The sequence below is a fragment of the Babylonia areolata genome, chromosome 1 (genome assembly GCF_041734735.1).
Source record: "Babylonia areolata isolate BAREFJ2019XMU chromosome 1, ASM4173473v1, whole genome shotgun sequence".
Classification (NCBI taxonomy): domain Eukaryota; kingdom Metazoa; phylum Mollusca; class Gastropoda; order Neogastropoda; family Buccinidae; genus Babylonia; species Babylonia areolata.
Window position 1 is genome coordinate 71,470,959 of NC_134876.1, and position 22,242 is coordinate 71,493,200.

Here is a 22,242-nt window from a genome sequence, read left to right on the forward strand (position 1 = left end):
ATGAAAATCACCTTTACCCACAGATGCCGTACACAACCCGCCTGATGCGAGCCATTGCCACAATGGCAAGGCGAGAGGGGAAGGAGACAGCACTGAATTTCTTTGACTTACAGAGTCCTATGGATGTGAGTTGTCACCCACTGTAGTTCCTTACTTCATTCCTTTGGAGTGTGTGTGTGTGTGTGTGTGTGTGTGTGTGTGTGATTCTCTGCAGTCCCCCTGTTAGCTTGTGTGTTCAGCTGAACCCCACCAACACTAATGCCAGGCTGTACTTTGTTTTGTTTGGTGCTGTGTGGGAAAGGACTTGATATCAGATACTTGACTATATTATAGATTATCTACATTGACTTAAAAGAGTGTGTGTGTGTGTGAAGGGGGTTAGGCACAAGTTTGTGTGAGTTGACTTTGGTCTCATGACTTGGCATTTATGGTGCAGCTAATTTGTTCTCAAGAGTGTTATCAGAGTCATTTACCATTGTAAATACATCGTTCCTGGTCTCACCTCGTGTGACATGTTCCTTTCTCAGTTCTGTGTAATCTGTGTTTAAAGTTGAGTGTAATTTTTTGGGTGTTTTTTTTTGTTTGTTGTTGAACAGCATATGCAGTATAGTGTATTTGGATCTGTCCGCATGCTCTGACACATCTTTGAAACTGAAACTGAATTAAAACTGTGAATAGAGTACCCCTAGTCACACGAAGGGTGTTGTGTGTGTGTCTGTGTCAGTGAGTACCCCTAGTCACACGAAGGGTGTTGTGTGTGTGTCTGTGTCAGTGAGTACCCCTAGTCACACGAAGGGTGTTGCGTGTGTGTGTCTGTGTCAGTGAGTACCCCTAGTCACACGAAGGGTGTTGTGTGTGTGTCTGTGTCAGTGAGTACCCCTAGTCACACGAAGGGTGTTGTGTGTGTGTCTGTGTCAGTGAGTACCCCTAGTCACACGAAGGGTGTTGTGTGTGTGTCTGTGTCAGTCCATCGCGCTTCCCGCTGTACGCAAATGGCCGGGTCCTGCCTTCTCCTTCCACGCGTGGATCTGTCTGGACACGGAGATTGACCTCAGAAAGTACACACTGATGGGGCATCAGACGTTCAGACGACAGCTGTACATGTACGTCGTGCCGTTTTGTATCAGTAAATTTCAGTGTGGTATTGTCCCTGGCAAAATTCGGTAGAATAATCCACTGTGATAGGAAGACAAATACACTTGCACGCAAAAAAAGACAAAAAAAAGAACAAAGAAAAAAGGGTGGTGTTGCACTATAGTGACACACACTCCCAGGAGAGAGCAGCCCAAATTTCACACAGAGAAATCTGTTGTGACAAAAGAGTAATACAGTACAATAAAGTGCCATACAGTGCCATACAGTGCCATACAACACAAAGCAATGCAATGCAGTGCAGTACAATGAAATCTGTTGTGACAGAGTGACAGAATTATACAATACAATACAATACAATACAATACAATACAATACAAAGTTCTTGAAACATGTTAACTGTGATAGTGACTTTTTTTTGCTGTTGGGTTGTTTTTTGTTGTTTTTTCTCTCTTTTTTTCTTACATTTGTTCATTTTGCCCTATATAATTCTCATATATATATCTGTGATAGGTTATTCTTTATTAATAGTATTGGTGTGAAAAAGATGTCAGTTTTGTGTTCAAAGTCTCTGTGCTTCTAGTATTGATTCTTCCAGTATTTCCTACTGTTTCTGAAACTTTTTATTTGTGGTGTTTCAATTCTGCATTTTCATTTGTAATTTGGGTGAGTTAGATTTGGAGACATGTTATTGCAGTCATTTGTTTTTCCTCAACAGATTCAGTGACGGGTCCAACAATGGCCTGGAAGCATTCCTGACCCCCAGCTATGACCTGGTGATAGCGGTGTACAACAAAAAGGAGTTTTGCACACTGACAGTCACAGACACACGTCTCCAGGACGGCTTGTGGGTAAGATTTTGGTGTTCTTTTCTCACATGATATAGGTAGGATCAGTCTTACAAGCATGGTAAAGCAGAGCAACTGTCCGTCTGCTTGTGTGGTAGACCTTGGATGTTGTGTTGCAGCTACTAGCATTCCTTATTTCTGATTGGCTAATATTATCAAGACCTGGAGTGAGATTGTTTATGCGTGACAGAGGTCAAGGGCCGTTACTCTTCAGTTTCTATCCTTGGAATCTTCCAAATTATAACCATGTATCTTGCAGCAGAAAGTTTACAGAATGACATCAAATTATTATAGCAATAATAGCATAGAGGATTTAGCCCATGGACAATATATATATATATATTTTGTACAATAATGGCTTATTGGTGCATTAAACTGGATGTTTTCAGCTTTTTCTCACTTTCTCTCTCTCTTTTTTGTTTTTTTTCCCTTTAAAATAGTATTCTTAGCTAGTTTGTAACTTAATTGATAATATTCCTCATATTATTCATACTGGATTCATTGTTGAATGCACTTAGAGCAGCATGGTAAGTACTAAATAAATGCACATTATTATTATTATTATTGTGTGATTTTCCTAAAGACAGAAGCATGGCAGCCCCTGAAAGAGGTGTCTGGGTGTTTCAGCACTGTGTGGTATTATTATCATGTAATAAGCATGGCAGCCCCTGAAAGAGGTGTCTGGGTGTTTCAGCACTCTGTGGTATTATTATCATGTAATAAGCATGGCAGCCCCTGAAAGAGGTGTCTGGGTGTTTCAGCACTGTGTGGTATTGTTATCATGTAATAAGCATGGCAGCCCCTGAAAGAGGTGTCTGGGTGTTTCAGCACTGTGTGGTATTGTTATCATGTAATAAGCATGGCAGCCCCTGAAAGAGGTGTTTCAGCACTGTGTGGTATTGTTATCATGTAATAAGCATGGCAGCCCCTGTAAGAGGTGTTTCAGCACTGTGTGGTATTGTTATCATGTAATAAGCACGGCAGCCCCTGAAAGAGGTGTCAGGGTGTTTCAGCACTCTGTGGTATTATTATCATGTAATAAGCATGGCAGGCCCTGAAAGAGGTGTCTGGCTGTTTCAGCACTGTGTGGTATTGTTATCATGTAATAAGCATGGCAGGCCCTGAAAGAGGTGTCTGGCTGTTTCAGCACTGTGTGGTATTGTTATCATGTAATAAGCATGGCAGCCCCTGAAAGATGTGTTTCAGCACTCTGTGGTATTGTTATCATGTAATAAGCATGGCAGGCCCTGAAAGATGTGTTTCAGCACTGTGTGGTATTGTTATCATGTAATAAGCATGGCAGGCCCTGAAAGAGGTGTCTGGCTGTTTCAGCACTGTGTGGTATTGTTATCATGTAATAAGCATGGCAGGCCCTGAAAGATGTGTTTCAGCACTCTGTGGTATTGTTATCATGTAATAAGCGTGGCAGCCCCTGAAAGAGGTGTCTGGGTGTTTCAGCACTGTGTGGTATTGTTATCATGTAATAAGCATGGCAGCCCCTGAAAGAGGTGTCTGGGTGTTTCAGCACTGTGTGGTATTGTTATCATGTAATAAGCGTGGCAGCCCCTGAAAGAGGTGTCTGGGTGTTTCAGCACTGTGTGGTATTGTTATCATGTAATAAGCATGGCAGCCCCTGAAAGAGGTGTTTCAGCACTGTGTGGTATTGTTATCATGTAATAAGCGTGGCAGCCCCTGAAAGAGGTGTCTGGGTGTTTCAGCACTGTGTGGTATTGTTATCATGTAATAAGCATGGCAGCCCCTGAAAGAGGTGTCTGGGTGTTTCAGCACTCTGTGGGAGTGGTGCACACAGGCGCTCGACGTCCTTTCACCAACAGTCAGGTCATGGTGTACATTGATGGCCGACAGAAGTCCACCACACCTTTCAAGTTCCCCTCTCTCACTGAGGTGATATCCATTTTGTTCTGTCTGCTGTGATGTTTCTGTTTTGTGCATTTGTGTTTTTGTTGTCTGAAGTGTTTTTCTTTTCTTATTTTGGCTTGCCTGTTTCATTATCTTGATTGTGTGTCTGTGTCTGTGTGTGGTCATTTGCTCAGTGAGGATAAGTACCTCAGCACCTTTGGTGAGTTTGTGTCAGACTGTGTATATGTTGAATTTGAACAGGTGTGTATATTTTGTATTCGATTACGTATGTATATGTTGTATTTGAAGGGGCAGCACAGAAACACCACAATGTATTTGTGCTTAGCCCTCTGACATTGATAGCTCCCAGTGGATTGCTAGTGCTGGGACCGTTGAAGAACAGGCCTAGGTGGGTGGGATTCCAGATAAACAGCATAGGATTGTTGTTTTTAACTCCACATATTCCTTCTGCACTTTTCAAGATTGCAAAGTGCAACAGAATGTGCATGAAATATGCAACAGAAAAACACATGTTTTGTCATTGTTTTTGTGTGAATGCTCAAGACACTATCCACAATAATCAAATTCCAGCCAGGATAGTCAGGACAACAGTTGCCTCCTCTGCTGTTCTGATGGTAATAGTCAGACACAACTGTCATGCATACATTATTGAATGAAAATTTATATAAAGATATACATAAGAAAATAAATGTAACAATTTTCCTGTTTTGCACAGTAGTAATAGACACAACTGTCATATATTAGTACATTATTGAATGAAAAAAATAAAGATAGATTTGAGAAAAAATATAACAATTTTCCTGTTTTGCACAGTGGTTATTGTCAGACACAACTGTCATATATTTGTACATTATTGAATGAAAAAATAAAGATAGATTTGAGAAAATATATAACGATTTTCCTGTTCTGCACAGCCTTTCTCCACGTTACGCATCGGCTCCCCAGGCCCACACTACACAGAGATGCATTCTGACAACAACAGCAAACTGGACCAGAAGAAAACATCTGTCTCTCCGCTCAAAGCCATGTTTGGGGGGGGGTCCAAGAAGAACTCCCCTGCACCTGCTGTGGGTGTCACAGTTCTGACGACTGGCGCTCAGGATGACTACTGGGGACCGCCCATCACCTTACATGGGCGTATGTCGACAGTCTGCGTCTTCAGTGATGTGGTGCAGCCAGCCCAGTTCAGAGCTCTCAATATGTCAGGTCAGTTTTCATGAAGCTTTATCCCTCCACTTTCTCTTCCGTCTTTCATAGGCTGCAAATCTCATGTGCACTCTTATTTATGCTGCCAAGATATGGAGTCCGCTTCTGCAAAGATAAGTAGGTAACATGAAAAATATACTGCACTGTAAATGGTGTCTTTTTATTCTAAAAAAAAAAAAAAAAAAAAAAAAAGTAGTGTTAAGATTCTAATGTGTGATAAATGCTTTGTTCAGTTTTTGTTTGCAGTTTGCATTGAGTGATATATATTATCTGTTTCAGGGCCTAATGACATCACTGTGTTCAAAGACGATGCTGATCTTGCTGAGCTCTCAGCTAAACTGTTGGCCCGATACAGCGCCAAGGTTTGTTTGTGTTGTTTTCTGCTGTCTGTGTTGATGGCGGTGCTGTTTTGTTTTGGTTTAGTTGTGTTTTGACAAAGAGAATTAACATTGATTGTTCACTGTGGACTGCCATCACTGGGACTTCCATAGAAGAACCTGGGGTGTGTGTGGGGGACATGGAATGCGTGGCTTGGGAGTAATGCCACTGAAATTGTGCAGATGATGAGGCAGACAAAAAAAATGGCTGTTAAACAAAACCAAACAGGATATTGTGTATTTCAACAGGATGCTTGAAAAATTAGACATTTTTCAAGAAACTGTATTAATATTAATTTAATCAACATCTGTCATAAAAATCAACTCTATCTCTCTCTTTCTCACACACACACACACAACAAAAAACAAAACAAACTCTCTCTCTCTCTCTTTCACTCGCTTGCTTACTTGATAGCTCGCTTGCTCATTTTTCAAGAAACTGTATTAATGTTAATTTAATCAACATATGTCATAAAAATCAACTCTCTCTCTCTCTTTCTCACACACACACACACAACAAAAAACAAAACAAACTCTCTCTCTCTCTCTTTCACTCGCTTGCTTACTTGATAGCTCGCTTGCTTACTCAAACTCTCTCTCTCTCTCTCACTCATTTACATTCACACTCGGCTGCTCTCACACACACACACACACACACACATACACACACAAAGTAGCCTGTTCAGCCTTTGCAGAGCATTCAGCATTGTTTTTGGCATGAATACTTTCCATTTTTTATTGTCACCTGTTTTTGAAAATTGTTGGATGTGTGTGCGATGTTTACAACAGGCGTGCAAAGACCATTGTCGGATGTGTTTGTATGCTCACAACAGGCGTGTAAAGACCATTGTCGGATGTGTTTGTATGCTCACAACAGGCGTGTAAAGACCATGTGTGCGCAGACCTGTCCCCCTATCAGAACCATGGGCAGTTCTCTGGGGAGAAGTGCATTGCCTGGGACATCAAGGTCAGTGCACTGCAGGGCTCTTCATAACTTTGAATGCATTTCACTGCTTGGGGGGCTTGCAAGTCACCAGTGCAAAATAATGTCATCGGTGTGTTAAAGCCATGGATGTAAGTCTTGGTAGTAGGTTGTGTGCATGATTGTTGTTTATTTAGTCATGAATGACTGCCACATTCAAAGGGGCTTTCAAAGTTCTTCTCTTCCTTACTTAATTAGTGACAAGAAAAGATTTGTTTGTTAGATGTTGTTGTATAATAACTTGTCTGTATATTTGAAGCTTGAGGGTAACTGGGGTCTGAATGGTTTTTGAGTACTTTTTTGTTAGATATTGTTTTAAATTTGGGTTGCCATTTTATTATGCAGAAAATTACATTTCAAGAATATAGACAAAAATCTGGAACTTTCAGTGTGCTTTAGATATATATGTATTGGTTAGTTCTGAAATAGCATTGCATTTTTATTACTATCTGACAATACACAAATTTTTATAGCTCAAGTCCAATGATAATAAATGTTTTTCTCACAAAGACAAATGTTGACATCACTGTGCAAAGTCTTAGATTTTATCTGTCAGCAAATTTGGAGAAGATGTATAGAAATATTAACTATTTTTTTCCATTTTGAACTATGTAACTAGCATTTTCAGAGCAGACCGCTCAGCATGCTTTGATCATTATGCTGAAGATGTGAGCCAGGTGAGGTCTGGATTAATCTTGAGTTATCAAAGCAAATTCTCACCAGCTGCTTTGGCAAAAAGGTTAACGACGTGGACTGACAACCGGTCCAAGCTCCATCAGATGTGGGGTTTTATAAGCCAGTGGCCAAAAACAAACCCAGAGTTGAGTGTGCTGTGGACTCAGATGGGAATACCTGGACCGCACAGCCAAGGGTCATCAACTTAATGTATGTGTCTTTGGGAGTGTTGCTCAGATTTCCTGACCTACAATGCAGGTGTATGTATCTCTCAGCCTGGTTGGTTCCAGTATATATCACGAGAGTACAACCTTGTCCCATCGTCTCAAACCTAAATGGACCCCATAGCAGCATCTTCACCACCCCCATTATCATTCATCATCACTGAAATAGAGAAAACGACCGACGGGCGCAATAGCCGAGTGGTTAAAGCGTTGGACTGTCAATCTGAGGGTCCCGGGTTCGAATCACGGTGACGGCGCCTGGTGGGTAAAGGGTGAAGATTTTTACGATCTCCCAGGTCAACATATGTGCAGACCTGCTAGTGCCTGAACCCCCTTCGTGTGTATATGCAAACAGAAAATCAAATACGCACGTTAAAGATCCTGTAATCCATGTCAGTGTTCAGTGGGTTATGGAAACAAGAACATACCCAGCATGCACACCCCCGAAAACGGAGTATGGCTGCCTACATGGCGGGGTAAAAACGGTCATACACGTAAAAGCCCACTCGTGTGCATACGAGTGAACGCAGAAGAAGAAGAAGAAGAGAAAACAACCCACCCAAAATGTCCAAAATTATGGGGCACCCAAACAAATCACACAAAAAATTCAAATTGTGATGTGATGTGGGCAGGACACCATCAACTGTGTAGGAGGCATTCAGGTGTTGTTCCCACTGCTGGAGCAGGTGGATCCTGATGCACCTGTGCCTACACCTGTCCCAACTCCTATGACACCTGTCGCCAATGAGCCTCTCTTGTCCTCTGATTCCGGGGATGAATGGGTGGTTCTCAAAAGCAGCTCTTATGCAGGTGTGTGATCTGTGTGTGTGTTTTTTGCTTGGTGTATGTGAGTGCATGTGTGCTCAGGAATATGTTCAATTTGCACACCCATGTCTGTGTGTGTATCTTTCCCTTTTCATTTTCGTGGTTAAATGTCATCTGTAAACTCATGACTTTTCTTTCGTGAAAATTAGTTTTCAATTGATTTAAAAATCTTACAAACTTATTTTGTACCTTTGATATGTGAACACAATGTTGACCGCACAAATATGGCATTTCCATTTCATGATGTGTATATGAGTGTGAGTATATGTGTGTGTGTGTGTGTGTGTGTGTGCACGCATGTGTGTGTATGTGCATGCTTGTGTTTGTGTATGTGTGTGTGTGAGTGTGTGTGTGTCTTTGTGTATGGGTGCATGTGTTTGTGTGTGTCATGTGGACTGAATAATATGTAGGTGAACTGGTCTTTTTAACATTATTTTGATTGCGCTTTTAACATTATATTGCTCTCTCTAAGATTGACAGGTTACATGCCCTGAAAATGGCTCCTTTGCTGTGAGCTGGGCTATTTCATAAGTAAACGTAACATAATTTTATTTTATTTGTTGGTGTGCATGTCTGAGTGTGTGTGTGTGAGAGAGAGAGAGAGAGTGTGTGTGTGTGTGTATATATATGTGTTTGTGTGTGTGTCTATATGTATATGTGTGTACATGTTTGTGTATGTATGTGTGTGTGTATACATGTGTGTATACGTGTGTGTGTACATGTGTGTGTTTACATTTGTTTCTGTGTGTGTGTGTGTTATCAGACAGCAAGTTGGAGCAGAACCAGGTTGCGGCATTCCTCACCTTGCTGCGTCACATGCTGCAGACTAAACCTGTCAACCAGGACACCTTCATCAGAACGCAGGGTGCCGCCACAGTGGGCGCTCTGCTGCAGAAGGTACAACTCTTGTCCCCCGCACACCTCTGTCTGCAGGTTTCTTGTTCAGTTTCTCAAGGTGCCTCTGCATTCAGACATTACACTGAATCCATGTACACTACATGATATCTGCTAGGCAGATGCCTGACCAGCAGCATAAGCCAACAAGCTAGTCAGGCCTTGAGTGCATGGATATTTATTTGTGTGGATTTCAAAGCGGATTTCTTCTACAGAATTTTGCCAGAGGACAACTCTTACATTGCCATGGGTTCTTTTTCAGTGCAGCAAGTGTGTGCTGCACAGGGGACCTTGGTTTATGGATGTGAAACAGAACACGTGGCATCAGAAAGAGTGTCTCCATAGAAAAATCTACTTTGATAGTAAAACCAATGCACCTGTGAACAGAAAAAAATGAACACACACACACACACACACACACACACACACATATATATAGATATATATATATATTATATGGGTAGCACTGCAGTGTGGTGACTTGCTGTCTCTGAGAAGAGCAGTCTGAATTTGACAGAGAAAGCTTTTGTGACAAGACAGTTATACATTACTATTTGATTGATAAGCCTGACCAGTGAATTGGGCCTTTCAAAGTTCAAATTTAACTTTTGTTTTTGAGTGCCAGATGGGCACTCTGGACAAAACATTTGAGTACCCAGTTGTGGTTTTGGATGCCAGCATGATAAAATGAAACAAAATCTTTGATTGAGTTATAATTTGCATTTGCGTTGATGTTTGGAAAACCGCATCCATGGGCCTGATCTTTTAACACTGAAGATGAGAAACATTGTTCATCGCCAGTGCGCCATGAACATCAACATCCGATTGTGAACATGCAAAGATGATGCTCCATGAAGCAAGCTGCAGCAGATGACACTTTACATTTCGGTCGACAGCGTTCAAGCTTGCTTTCTTGGTGTATCTTTTAATTAATTTTCTTTCACCTCGATCAATATTTGAGTGCCAACTGGGCACTCTCGACAGAAACTTTGCGTTCCCGAGCCAACTTTTTGTAGCATTTGCACCCGGGCACCCACTTAATTCGAAGCCTGGGTCTTTGCATAGATCAGTTTATTGGGCTTTTTGACACAACAAACTTGTATCACATAAAATGATTGTGATTGGTAAAATATTGTTATTTGCTCCACCCTTTCTTTTAATCTTTAACAAAGCAGATGTTGTTTTATATACATGGATCAGTGCACTTGCTGTGTCTCCTCTTGAACTGAAACTGATTGATAGAAAGTGATGGAAGAGAAGACTGAGGCGAAACTTAATTGAGGTGTGGGGGTTCATAATGGAAGGTGAATGGAGCAGTATGTATTGATCCATTGTACATTGTATGATATTGATGATTCAATTGTTTTGAATGGTATAATGCTTTATATTTTTTTCATCTAATACTTTTGATTGGTAAAGTATGTTTGATTTGTTTATTCCATACTTCAAGATCAGTTTATTGGGCTTTTTGACATAACAAACTTGTATCACATAAAATGATTGTGATTGGTAAAATATTGTTATTTTAAATTCCATATAGTAATAGATTGGGTTTTGTTTAGCCTCTTGATGTAATAAACTTGTCTTCTCTATCTGTGTCTTGTGTCTTTTCACCCCCTCCTTCTCACACTAACTGTCTTCTTTTCTGTTGTCTTCTTCTTTCCACTTTCCCAACATAACCAAGCAAAAGAGTGATGGTGATTTTTCCTTTTTATCTAGGTGAGCCCACAGCTGATCGATGTCAATGTTCTAATGGCTGTTCAACTGTTGGTGGAGGCTTCTCAGGCCACAAGTAAAACATTGACCAATCATCTCTATCAGTACATCCTGTTTGATTTCCGGGTGTGGAGCAAGAGTGCCTTTCCTGTGCGCATTGGTAAGTCACTGGTTCGTTGTTTGTATTGTTCATTGCTATTTGGAATCTTGTACTGAACTGTTTAACAATAGCAAGATGCAGTGTGTGTGTTTGTGTGTGTGTGTGTGTAAAGCTTATGTGTGCATATATGTGCATGTATTTGATATACAGATATGTTTATATTTGTTTAAACATTTTAATTAAGGAAGCATGAATTTGATATCCATATTTCTGTGTATGTCTGGCAGTTGAATATTGGACAGCTTGCTTGTATGTTTTAATGTCTGCTGGTTGTGATAATGCAAATATCATTGTTAGGTATACCATACCATACCGTGAAATGCATATAAGGTCACTGGCAAACATGCATAGGTTATCTTTAACATGACTTTGATATCCAATTTACATAAGCATGTTGAAATGACAATTTATGTACATGTACATAATACACAACTTATTATGTACATTTTGTTTATGAATTATTTGTGCAGGTCACATTCAGTATTTGTCCACAATCATCAAAGATGACAAAAAGCTCTTCAGGAAAAAATATGGAGTGCAGTTTTTTCTGGATGTCATCAGGGCATACTACACGTAAGTTGACATGTCAAGTCATATGTCTGTCATCATTCTTTTTCTGCTGTTGGTTATTTACTGAATAAGTGAAAAGACTGTAAGGGAAGAGAATTTGTGCTCACTGCGTCAGACTGTTTTGGACACTGTCACATGTATGTAAGCTATTCTGGCTGGAAGACTGCCATTCACATTGTGAATAATCATTGGTGGTAAGAGAGGCATCCCCGTACTACTAGAGTGCAAGAGAACTTCTTTTTTTTAAGTATATTGATTTTCACAGCCCCATTCAAATTGCAGATTTTTTGGTTGTACTTTGTGTTGATTTCCTAGAGACAGACATGCACAGCACCTCATGTGAAGTCCAGGTTGCTACCTTCACCTCCCATAGTGAAGAAGCACATTACTCGTCTTTTGCAATCTCTCCATTGGCTTTCTGTCTCACACAGAATGAAGTACAAGATCAGCTGTCTTTGATATAAATGTATTAGCGAATCTGTCCCTTTGTATCTCTGTGACTGTGTTGACCTCTTTACCCCACCTCGCTCTCTACGATCAGCTTTAGATCCACTCTTGTTTCCATCAAGCAGCATGTTGGACCTTACGAAGATCTGCTGACATCAGTTGAGAAAAGAAAGCTACCCTGGTATGGCCATGTAACAGGATCCTGTGGTCTTGCTGAAACAAATGGCTCAGGAAACAAGATCCAGCGGCCTTGATAAAATAGTCCTCCAAGGAACTGTTGAGGGAGGGAGACAGAAGGGAAGACAGAGAGTGATGGACTGGCAACATTGCAGAATGGACGTGAAAACCATGTGCAGAGAGACCCAGGCTTTGACACACAACCGACAGACCTGACGGAATTGTGGACAGGTCTTCTGTGTGGCACCCAAATAACTCATCACAGAGTTGAGTGAGAAGAAGAAGATTCAAACACTCCACAGTCACCCACCCCTCTTTCTCCAGTTCAGGACCTTATACTTGGAACGAGCTCCCTCTTTCACCTCATCAAATCTCTGCACTCAGCTCTTTCACGTCTGGCCCTTAACTCACTCAGTACGGCCAGTCCTCTCTTCTCCTCTTCACAGACCCTTCAGATGTCCAGTGGGTGTCTGAATGACCCAACCTTTAGCTTCCATCATCAGAATTGTGGTATTCTTTGTTAACATTCACCTCTTCAGTATAAGAGCCTTCCGCTTGCAATATTTTGATGATGGTAATTGGCGTGAAACGCTGTTAACGTTGTCTCTTTCACCGTTCGTATGGAGAGAGTTAAACCTTCTGCTTTACATAATACCCCTTTCCCACACCACCTCTTTTCAGTCTACAATTTCTCCAGCCTTTTATTTACATGTATGGTTTTTAAGTTTGTCTTCCATCCCCCTAAATTAGAGTTATGCATGCATGTGAATGACTTGTATGAAAGTGCTTTGATTTGTCTCTGCACAAGATGCAGCACAATATAGATTATCTTATTATGGTGATTATTATCATTATCATTATTATGAAGACAGGGAACTATAGTGTCTTCACTTTCTTTAAATCAGACAGGTGTTAATCGTGAGTGTGTCACAGGTAATAAGAAAACTGGAGCAAGTGAAGAGTCATTCAGCTTCTTTCATTACTCATAGCATCGACAGGCTAAATCATACCTGTTTTCTTCTTAAATCAGATGGTGAGTGGTTTTGAGTGTTAATAGACTGTAGGAAAATTCAGCTTGTGCATGAGTCAAAATCACAGGCCTGGCTTGGGATATTCTTGCTTAGTTGATGTGTGTGGTTTCCTCACGAGCAGTGCCACGCTTGGCTAGGACAGTGATTGTCTGTCTTTCAGGACCAGTGAGGAGAGTGGTCTGTCTGAGGAAGACAGCAAGACAATACGTGTGTCGCTCTTCAACCTCATCAAGTATTACATCGTCCGTGACATTCGTGCTGAAGAACTGAATCAGATTGTTGGATTTCTGGTTGTGGTCAAGCAGCAGGAGTTGGTGAGTGCTGTGTGTGTGAGTGCATTTATGTGTGTGTGTGTGTGTGTGTGTGTGTGTGTACCTGTGTGCATGCACGTTTGTGTTTGCATGTGTGTGTGAGAGAATAAAAAGCAAGACAGAATGGGAACATGTTTTAAAGGAAAAATAGTTCACAAAGCTTTTGTTAAACTGGTTGGAAAGTCCAGTAAGCTTTCAATTGCAATAATCTGCCAAATCCACCAGATTAACAGCATGTTCTTGCTATGATTTATGTGTGATTTCTTCATGGGCTGTGGGCCTGCCAGGGGTGTGCATTTATCTTGTCACTCAGTTTATGCATTACTGTTCCATAATCATTGGAACAGTACATTGTGGGGCTGTGCCCACCTGTGTGTAGTGTTGTGGAACAATACATTGTGTTGCTGTGCCCACCTGTGTGTAGTGATGTAAAACAATACATTGTGTGGCTGTGCCCACCTGTGTTGTGATATGGAACAATACATTGTGTGGCTGTGCCCACCTGTGTGTAGTGATGTGGAACAATATATTGTGTGGCTGTGCCCACCTGTGTCGTGATATGGAACAATACACTGTGTGGCTGTGCCCACCTTTGTCGTGATATGGAACAATACACTGTGTGGCTCTGCCCACCTGTTTGCATCAGATACTGGAATGTCTGGACCTTCTGCTGGCTATGCTGGACAACCATGGACGGAAGCACGACAACCTTATCGCACTGCTCTTCGAGCCGGAGCAAGCCGAGATGCTGTACAAACTGCTCACCTACAAGAACTACCCCATCATCTTCTATGAGAAAATTGTCAAGGTGACAATGATTTTTTTTTCCTTTCTAGACAACTTTTTATTGGTTATCTGTATTTCTTTAAATGTATCTGAGCTGTTCACACTTGTAACTATCCTTGATTATATGTTCATCAGCAGATCTTTCACTTTTTGAGCTTAATGAACTATCCTCAGCTGATGCTAGTCAACAGGTCTGTACTGTTTTCTGGTCCCACCCAACTGGTTGTGCTACAGGACTGTTGTTAACTAGGTACAGGATTTGCTTATTCATACATCTTTGATAGAGTATATGTCTGTTGTTCACTTTATGCTCACTGTAGCCACTGGTTTTTAATTTGAACTCATTCTTCATATGAACAAAGTTTTAAGCATTATTGAAAAAGGCAAGGTCAGCAAAAAATTAGATACAGACTGTGGATTAACTTTTTAGCCAATGAATTATTGGTGAAAACAGATTGTAAGCACATCAGCTGCCTTGGCGAAGTGGTTAGCATCATGGACAAAGGGCTTGGAGGACACAGGTTCAATTCCCAGTGGAGGTGGGTTTTTCAGCCTGTGGCTGGCTCCTACTCAGAGTTGAGTGTGCTATGGGCTTAAATGGGAAGACTGGGACCACACAGTCAAGTATCATTCACTCCACAAATGAGTCTGTGGTTGTGTTGCTCAAATTTCCTGACCAGCACTGCCAGTGTATGTATCTCTAGGGCCTGGTTAGCGCTAGGATATTATTCTGACTGGAAGTGTAGAGTACACCCTTGTCACATAGTCCCAAACTTCATGGAACCCCATAGCAGCAGCATCATCATCATTGTCATCCTCCTCCTCTTCATGATCAGTATAACAAAAAGTCCCAAATTATGTGGCCTTTCATGCCTTGCTCTCATGGTAACCTCATTTTCAATACTCCTCCAATTCTGTGCTTTGGGTGAGTCCTGTCAAGGTCTTCAGTGTTAGCGGGTTCAGGAGAGACTGTCGTTGGAGGGACGTTTGGACAATCCACTCTGGCTCTGCGACTAAGTCAGTTGACAGTAGGGGGCTTAGTAGGTGGTGTCTTTGATATGTTAAATCAGCATAGGCATTACTGAAGACCACCAAAGTGACTCAGCAGCAGTGCAGGGTCTCCTCTGGTTTGTGGCCTTCTGGGGACCTAACATTGATGATTGTTGTGGACTGCCAATGTCAGGACAGTGACAGACGAACCCTGTTGTGGCTGTGTAAAGGGGACGCAGAATAAGCAGAATGGGAGTAATGCCACTGAAATGGTGCAGATGACGGCTCAAGCAAAAAATGAATAAATAAATGAATAGATAATTTATAAATCGCAAGCACTACATTATGAAGATAAATGTTCTTATAGGTGTGATACACAGAGACAATGACATGTTAGGAACACATATCATCTTGTAAGTATGATGCATAAGGTAAAGATGAATGACTAAAAATTTGTGACAATGATGTCACAGTTTCCTGTTTTCTTCTTTTCCCTTGTGGCATAAGTAGATATTGTGTAGCATATACGGATCAGTCCGCATGCTTTCACACCTCGCGGAAACTGACGGACTGGAGCTGTTTGGTGAGCAGGTGCTGTGGGTGTTGCTGAAGACGGACCGGGTGTACGACAAAAGCAAGCACCGTCTGCGGCTGGGGGACATGGGTCACTGGGGGCTGGTCACCATGATGGCCGGCTATGCCATCTCCGCTCCTATGATCCGCCGCTTTGTGGAGCAGGTCTCCTATGTGGGTCAGTCAACTGTCTTGCTGTTTTCTTATCATCACATTGTCTTGCTCGTGCAGTATTTGTAATAAACACATGAGCATTATCCCCCTTCACTTCATTGCTTGGGGTGAGTCCTGTCAAATCAGAATAAATGATCTCTTAGTCAAAAGGACAAGAATATGAAAACAAAAGTGTGTGATGTGTGTGTATATGTATGTGTGTTTGTTGTATGTGTGTGTATATGCTATGTTTATGAGTATGTGTTATGTATATGTGTACAGACACGGTCCAGAGCTACAACTCCATTCTTGCTGTGCTGTCTCTCATCCACAACTGTGGCCTGGACATCAAGCTAGAGGCCAGCAGACAGGTACGCCATACCCACTCTGTCTCAGTAATTGTCTCACCTGAAAGGCACTGCAGTCACTGTCACCAGTACCTGTCATTGTCTCACCTGAAAGCCACCGCAGTCACTGTCACCTGTGCCTGTCATTGTCTCACCTGAAAGCCACCACAGTCACTGTCACCTGTGCCTGTCATTGTCTCACCTGAAAGCCACCACAGTCACTGTCACCTGTACCTGTCATTGTCTCACCTGAAAGCCACCACAATCTACTTCACCTGTTTTTTTTTTTGTTAGTTTTATTCACTGGCTTGCTTTGAGATGAAAAATGTGTTTGTGAATGATCTGCCATCTTTAACAATCTTTTTCTTTGGTAACCATAAAAGTTTTTAACTGTTATACTTATATGACTTACTAACATTTATATGTATAATGAGCTTGACTGACTGACATTTATAAGCATAATAAGTTTTGCAGAAAGTATATTTTTAGATAATTGATTAACAATTGTATCTAAACAAGCCTGTTGAAAGGTTACATTTAAATGACTGACTGAAATTTATGTATATGATAAGCATTGCAGACCTATGTCACATTTATGCCACCATATCTTTGTGTTCTTACCAGCTGATGTCCATACTGGCCTCCAAGGAGAAAGACACAGCAGCCAAAAGCTTTGCCAAGCAACTGGCCTGGCAAGACACACTGGTACGTCTTCTTATTTCTGATGAAGATGACGGCACTGCCTCCCACCCGACCCCTGTACGTACCTCAATCTCTTTGCCGAGGATCTCAGAAAGTTTGACTGAAGAGGCAGAGGCAGAGGCAGGTGCGTCTGAGAGTGGTGTTCCCCTGAACACGTCCACGCCCAAAAGGCCCAACCGGCTGACCATCACAGCCTCTGAGGACAGTTTGCTGGAGCCCTCCACCCTCCACTCCCCCTCCTCCCCCATGTTCGTGCATGTGCAGGAGTTGGAGGACCTCAACGGCTCGGAGGAGGATCGCTCCCACTCCATGAGTCGGAGCTCCAGTGCCAGCGCTGAGGATCTGAGCGCCCTAGGCCAGAGGGTGGCGCTGCAGAGACACAGCTCCATCCCCCCGGCACAGAGCCCCACAGACAGCGCCCTGCCGATGAGCGACAGTGCCAGTGACATCATGGGACTGTCAGACCTTGACTCGCGGAGGTCGTCTGGGGTGACGCACAGTGACAGCATGCAGCATGTGTGGGATATGTTGGGCTGCTCCACGGATGCTGTGGAACAGATCGAGGAGCACTGCCAGAACATTGTGGTGTGCCTCATCTCCATCATGTGGAAAGGCCTGGACGGGTCAGACAAGGCTATATGGAAGGTCAGCTGATGTTGAGAACAGCTGTATTCAAGTGTGTTCATTTGTGCTTGTATGCTTATGCATGTGTGTGTGTGTGTGTGTGTTTTGTTGTTGTTTTTTTGACTCACTTGTGTAAACAAAGTGTCTATGTTTTAACCTGGTCTTCGGTTGTGTGTGTGTGTGTGTGTGTGTGTCCATGGTAAACTTTAACATTGACATTTTCTCTGCAAATACTTTGTCAGTTGACACCAAATTAGGCATAAAAATAGGACAAATTCAGTTCTTTCCAGTCATCTTGTTTAAAACAATATTGCACCTCTGGGATGGGCACAAAAAATTTTTAAAAAGAAGCCAAATTATATGCAAACTGCATTTACTGTTATATTTATATTTTTTGTATTCTCTAAACTTGGCAATTTGATCTGGTATTCTGACACAACAACAAGAGCAATCATTATTATCATTTTTTATTCAAACAGGAACTTCTTTTGCTAAGCATGGAAGTTTTATTTATTTTGCAAACGTTTTGGTGCAGATAGTAATTAATGCTAGGGGGCTTAATTTGCTTTAAACTGATCTTTCTTATCTTAAACATTACATTTTGAAATTATACTCAATACATAAAAAGCTTGTGTGTTTTACTCTCAGTGTACAGGGCTTTCACTATGTTCATTCGCTCAAGTGGTCTTTTTCGGAAAATACTTAAATCAATACGACGAGTGGACTTTACAGATCTATTGGCTGAGCCCTGAAGATCATGGGTAAAAATCAGTTGCGTACACATATTTATACACATTCAAAGCGTGTGCTCATATTCTTCACGAACGTGAACGACACCATTTTGTTTCAAGTTGTTGACCTGCCCGTTCAATCCTATATTCAATGGACATTACACGATAACATGTGATGGAAAGTTGGAGAAGGAGACCGTTAAATATTTATTCAAAGAAAGATTTGTGAACGCCTCATCACTTACTGGATTATGCCCCAAACTGCCATAAAAATATCCACAGAATCAGTCGGAATTCACAGTTAAAAATTGTAAACCATGCGAGTTAATACCTTTGAATTGATCACGATGAAACGAAAAAAATTCCAGTCTTGACTTTTCTCAAAATGAAGTCCTTTTCACATCATACGGTGTTTAGAAGTACTTGTACTTGGCTCTACATGTTATTAGTTTAACAAAATACTCAATTTTCATATCAACTTTAAAACTATAAAACTAGAATGAACATAAAAGAGAAATTGAATCGACCGTGTCATACTACATTCCTGGCGGGTGTAACTAAACTTGTACATCTATCTAGATCTAGAGAAAATGGCTAAATGTTGCAGTGTGATTGCGGCAATAGCCACATCTCCTTTACCGTGGACTTAAAAAGAATTTTTTTTATTGCCCGTAAAGATTTTTTAAATGCCCAAGATACACCAGAATAATGTGATTTAAACAGCGATCCCATTGTGAATACCGCAGTTGATTTATCGCCCTTTAAAAAAGTATGTTCAAATATTAAATTTTAGAACGTCAGTTAACCCTTTCGCTGCCAGGAAAATAAGATTTAAGTGAAATCTATTTGCCAGGGTTTTTTCACAAAAAACGGGTATAAATTTTCAAAAAATTCTGTGCTCTTTGTTATTGGAGAAAGACCCATAAAAGTATATATTTTCTGAAAGGGAAATGAATAAAGAATACAAAACACATGATGTTTTCCCATTTTATGCATTTTAAGTGACATGCTGTTGTTTTGAAATCAGTGTTTTGTTTTTTGTCACATTTTCAACTTGTTCATTACAAACATTAGTCTGGTAATTTGCACAAAAATATCATTTTCTGGACAAATGGATATCTGCACACACAAAATCATACTAGAACATCCACAATATAAAAAAAACTGAAAAAGAAATAGATGCATTGTGACTTCTGCAAGTGATAATATGGATGTGAGGCCACGCCCCCTCAGTCTCCACCCCTCTCCTCTTCACCCCTCTCACACGGTCACTTCATCAGACCGCGTTGGCTGAGTGCCAAGAAAATAGCTCATACGGTGCCCTGCTAAAAATTCGTCTGCTAGAGTTGAACAGCCTGCATCACTCACTGATAGTTGTATCTTGGCCACTCTCTTGATTGCTCCCTTTATTTTCTATCAAATCGTCCTATAAATGTTCACCACTGTCTTCTCCTTCGAATTTATGCTCCAATTCTTTCTGAGCATTAGCTGAAGAAAGTAATCTTGGTTGATTTAGTTCGCCACGAACGCATGTCTTGAGCACGGAGTCAGTCCGACATTTTGTTGAGCGAGCGAGGAGAGGAGCCAGGCAAAGACTGCGGCCAGTAACCCAACCAAAACGTTCAAATAAAGGACTGCCTTATGACGCAGATGGTGTTTCTAGCTATGAATAGAATCCAGAAAGATTCCCCAAGCTAAAGCTACCAGCATTTTTGTCAACGAACTGAATGCAAAGCAGGGAAAAGTCAGAATATTTCGATGACGAGTTATCTCGTCATGCAGGCAGCGAAGCATACATGCTTGCCATGACGAGTTATCTCGTCATGCAGGCAGCCTAGGGGTTAAGGAGCCACGATAGTGTAATGGGTAAGACATTTTCTTCTCACCCAAACACGCGGGGTTCGAATCTGGTTAGGACTTTTTTTTTCTTTTTTTTTTAACCCGAAGCTTTATAATAACCAATACAGAACACATTTTAACGATTAGATTTTTTTTTTAAGTGTATCACATGTGGGTCTTGAAGGCCTTGCCTCTCTGTTTTGTATGCTTATATGTGTATGGGGAGAGAGAGAGTGTGTGTTTGCATTAAAATATTGACTAATTCAAAGTTTATCTGATCTCTGAACAAGTTGGCACAACAAATGAGTTTATTCATTAATTAGAGGCTGCTTATGCTTAGCCCAGTATGTTGCAACTCTGCACATACACTTGCAAATGCATATGTACTCATGCGCACACACGGAAACACAAAATGTCAGTCACATGCTCATTCACTGCATGTACTTCAGCAAGTTCAATATCAATCACTTTACCAGGAGCGAGGCCAGGTGTTTGTCTGCCTGGACAAAGTGAGTCGCAGCCACACCTTGGTGCACCCAAGACTGGCCCTCAAGCGCCGGCTTCTGGTCATGATGCTGCAGGCGTGCACGGAGGACATCCGCAGCTCAGGTGAGTCCTTGTCAGTGTGTGTCGACACATTTTGGTGTGACGGAACTGAGGTCACCATTTGGTGTGACGGAACTGAGGTCACCGTTTGGTGTGATGGAACTGAGGTCACCTTTCAGTGTGACGGAACCGAGGTCACCGTTTGGTGTGATGGAACTGAAGTCACCGTTTGGTGTGACGGAACTGAGGTCACCTTTTAGTGTGAGGGAACCGAGGTCACTGTTTGGCGTGATGGAACTGAGGTCACCTTTTAGTGTAATGGAACCGAGGTCACCGTTTGATGTGCCAGAACTGAGGTCACCTTTTAGTGTGACGGAACTGAGGTCACCGTCTGGTGTGACGGAACTGAGGTCACCGTTTGGTGTGGCGGAACTGAGGCTTATTGTCTGTCTGTAAACAAGAAATTTGATGTAGGTTTTGTCCACTTCGATCTTGGGAGGAAAGGAGATTGTGGAGGATGGGGGTGGGGTAAGGATGGATTTAGGGTGTTGGGGTAAGGATGAATCTCAGGGTGTTGGGGTAAGGATGAATCTGAGGGTGTTTGGCTAAGGGTGGATCTCAGGGTGTTGGATCTAAGGTGTTTGGCTAAGGATGGATCTCAGGGTGTTTGGCTTAGGATGGATCTAAGGTGTTTGGCTAAGAATGGATCTCAGGGTGTTTGGCTAAGGATGGATCTAAGGTGTTGGGGTAAGGATGGATCTAAGGTGTTTGGCTAAGGATGGATCTTAGGATTCTGGTATTTGGGTAAAAAATGGATCTTAGGGTGTTAGGGTAAAGATGGATCCTTCTCAGGTTTGCAGTGTGATTGTAGGCACTTTCTGATATTTTTTAACTACCGGTACATATACTTTGCCGTGAGCCACTAGTACAGACTCCAGCAGGGGTCTGGTTCCTGTCCTCTGCAAACTACTACCTTTGTTTTTTCATCATGAATCCTTTAATTTCAAAGGAAATTTTCCTCTCTCTCTCTCTTTTTTTTTTTTTTTTTTTTTTTTTTCCACCAAGACCTCAGACAGAAAATGTGTTGGCACTATTCTTATGAGAGTTTATGGCTGTTTCTTATGATTTTATGAGTGTTAATGGATGTGTCTCTTTTTTTCTTTTTTTTTTTAAACTGTATTCTGCTTACGTGATGGCAGCAGTGGCAAAGACATGGCCTGTACTTGGTGTCACAGTGTAGTATAACATTTCCAAAACTTTGTGATTTCTGTATTGTTGTGATTTCTGTATTCATTCTTGATCATATGAACTGGGAGAGTTCAATTCACATTTCTTTTCCTTGTCAGTTGAGTGTACAAAGCAAATATGTCGGAAATCGTTGGAGGTTTCTTTAATGCTTCTGTCAAATTCAGACATATTGTTCAGGGCTCAGACTTTTCAGCGAATTTGATGATAAGTAAAAATGACATTCAGCACCAAAACAAAATTTCAGTGAAAAACAAAATTTCAGCAAATGGCAACTGCAAGAGCAACTG

At 41.5% G+C, this 22,242-nt stretch overlaps 1 protein-coding gene across 1 annotated transcript in view; it reads left to right on the plus strand.

Annotated features, from left to right (window-relative positions):
* Positions 1 to 22,242, plus strand: part of LOC143286845 (neurobeachin-like protein 1) — an 86,496-nt gene that overhangs the window by 21,191 nt on the left and 43,063 nt on the right. Inside the window, exons 15-31 of the mRNA XM_076594682.1 lie at positions 24 to 125; positions 967 to 1,103; positions 1,811 to 1,943; positions 3,726 to 3,845; positions 4,736 to 5,027; positions 5,307 to 5,389; positions 6,282 to 6,371; positions 7,918 to 8,095; positions 8,874 to 9,007; positions 10,724 to 10,880; positions 11,351 to 11,453; positions 13,266 to 13,419; positions 14,063 to 14,224; positions 15,784 to 15,943; positions 16,201 to 16,289; positions 16,890 to 17,612; positions 20,638 to 20,770. Of these exons, the coding sequence (XP_076450797.1) occupies positions 24 to 125; positions 967 to 1,103; positions 1,811 to 1,943; positions 3,726 to 3,845; positions 4,736 to 5,027; positions 5,307 to 5,389; positions 6,282 to 6,371; positions 7,918 to 8,095; positions 8,874 to 9,007; positions 10,724 to 10,880; positions 11,351 to 11,453; positions 13,266 to 13,419; positions 14,063 to 14,224; positions 15,784 to 15,943; positions 16,201 to 16,289; positions 16,890 to 17,612; positions 20,638 to 20,770 (2,950 nt within the window). The remainder of the gene's footprint in view (positions 1 to 23; positions 126 to 966; positions 1,104 to 1,810; positions 1,944 to 3,725; positions 3,846 to 4,735; positions 5,028 to 5,306; positions 5,390 to 6,281; positions 6,372 to 7,917; positions 8,096 to 8,873; positions 9,008 to 10,723; positions 10,881 to 11,350; positions 11,454 to 13,265; positions 13,420 to 14,062; positions 14,225 to 15,783; positions 15,944 to 16,200; positions 16,290 to 16,889; positions 17,613 to 20,637; positions 20,771 to 22,242) is intronic.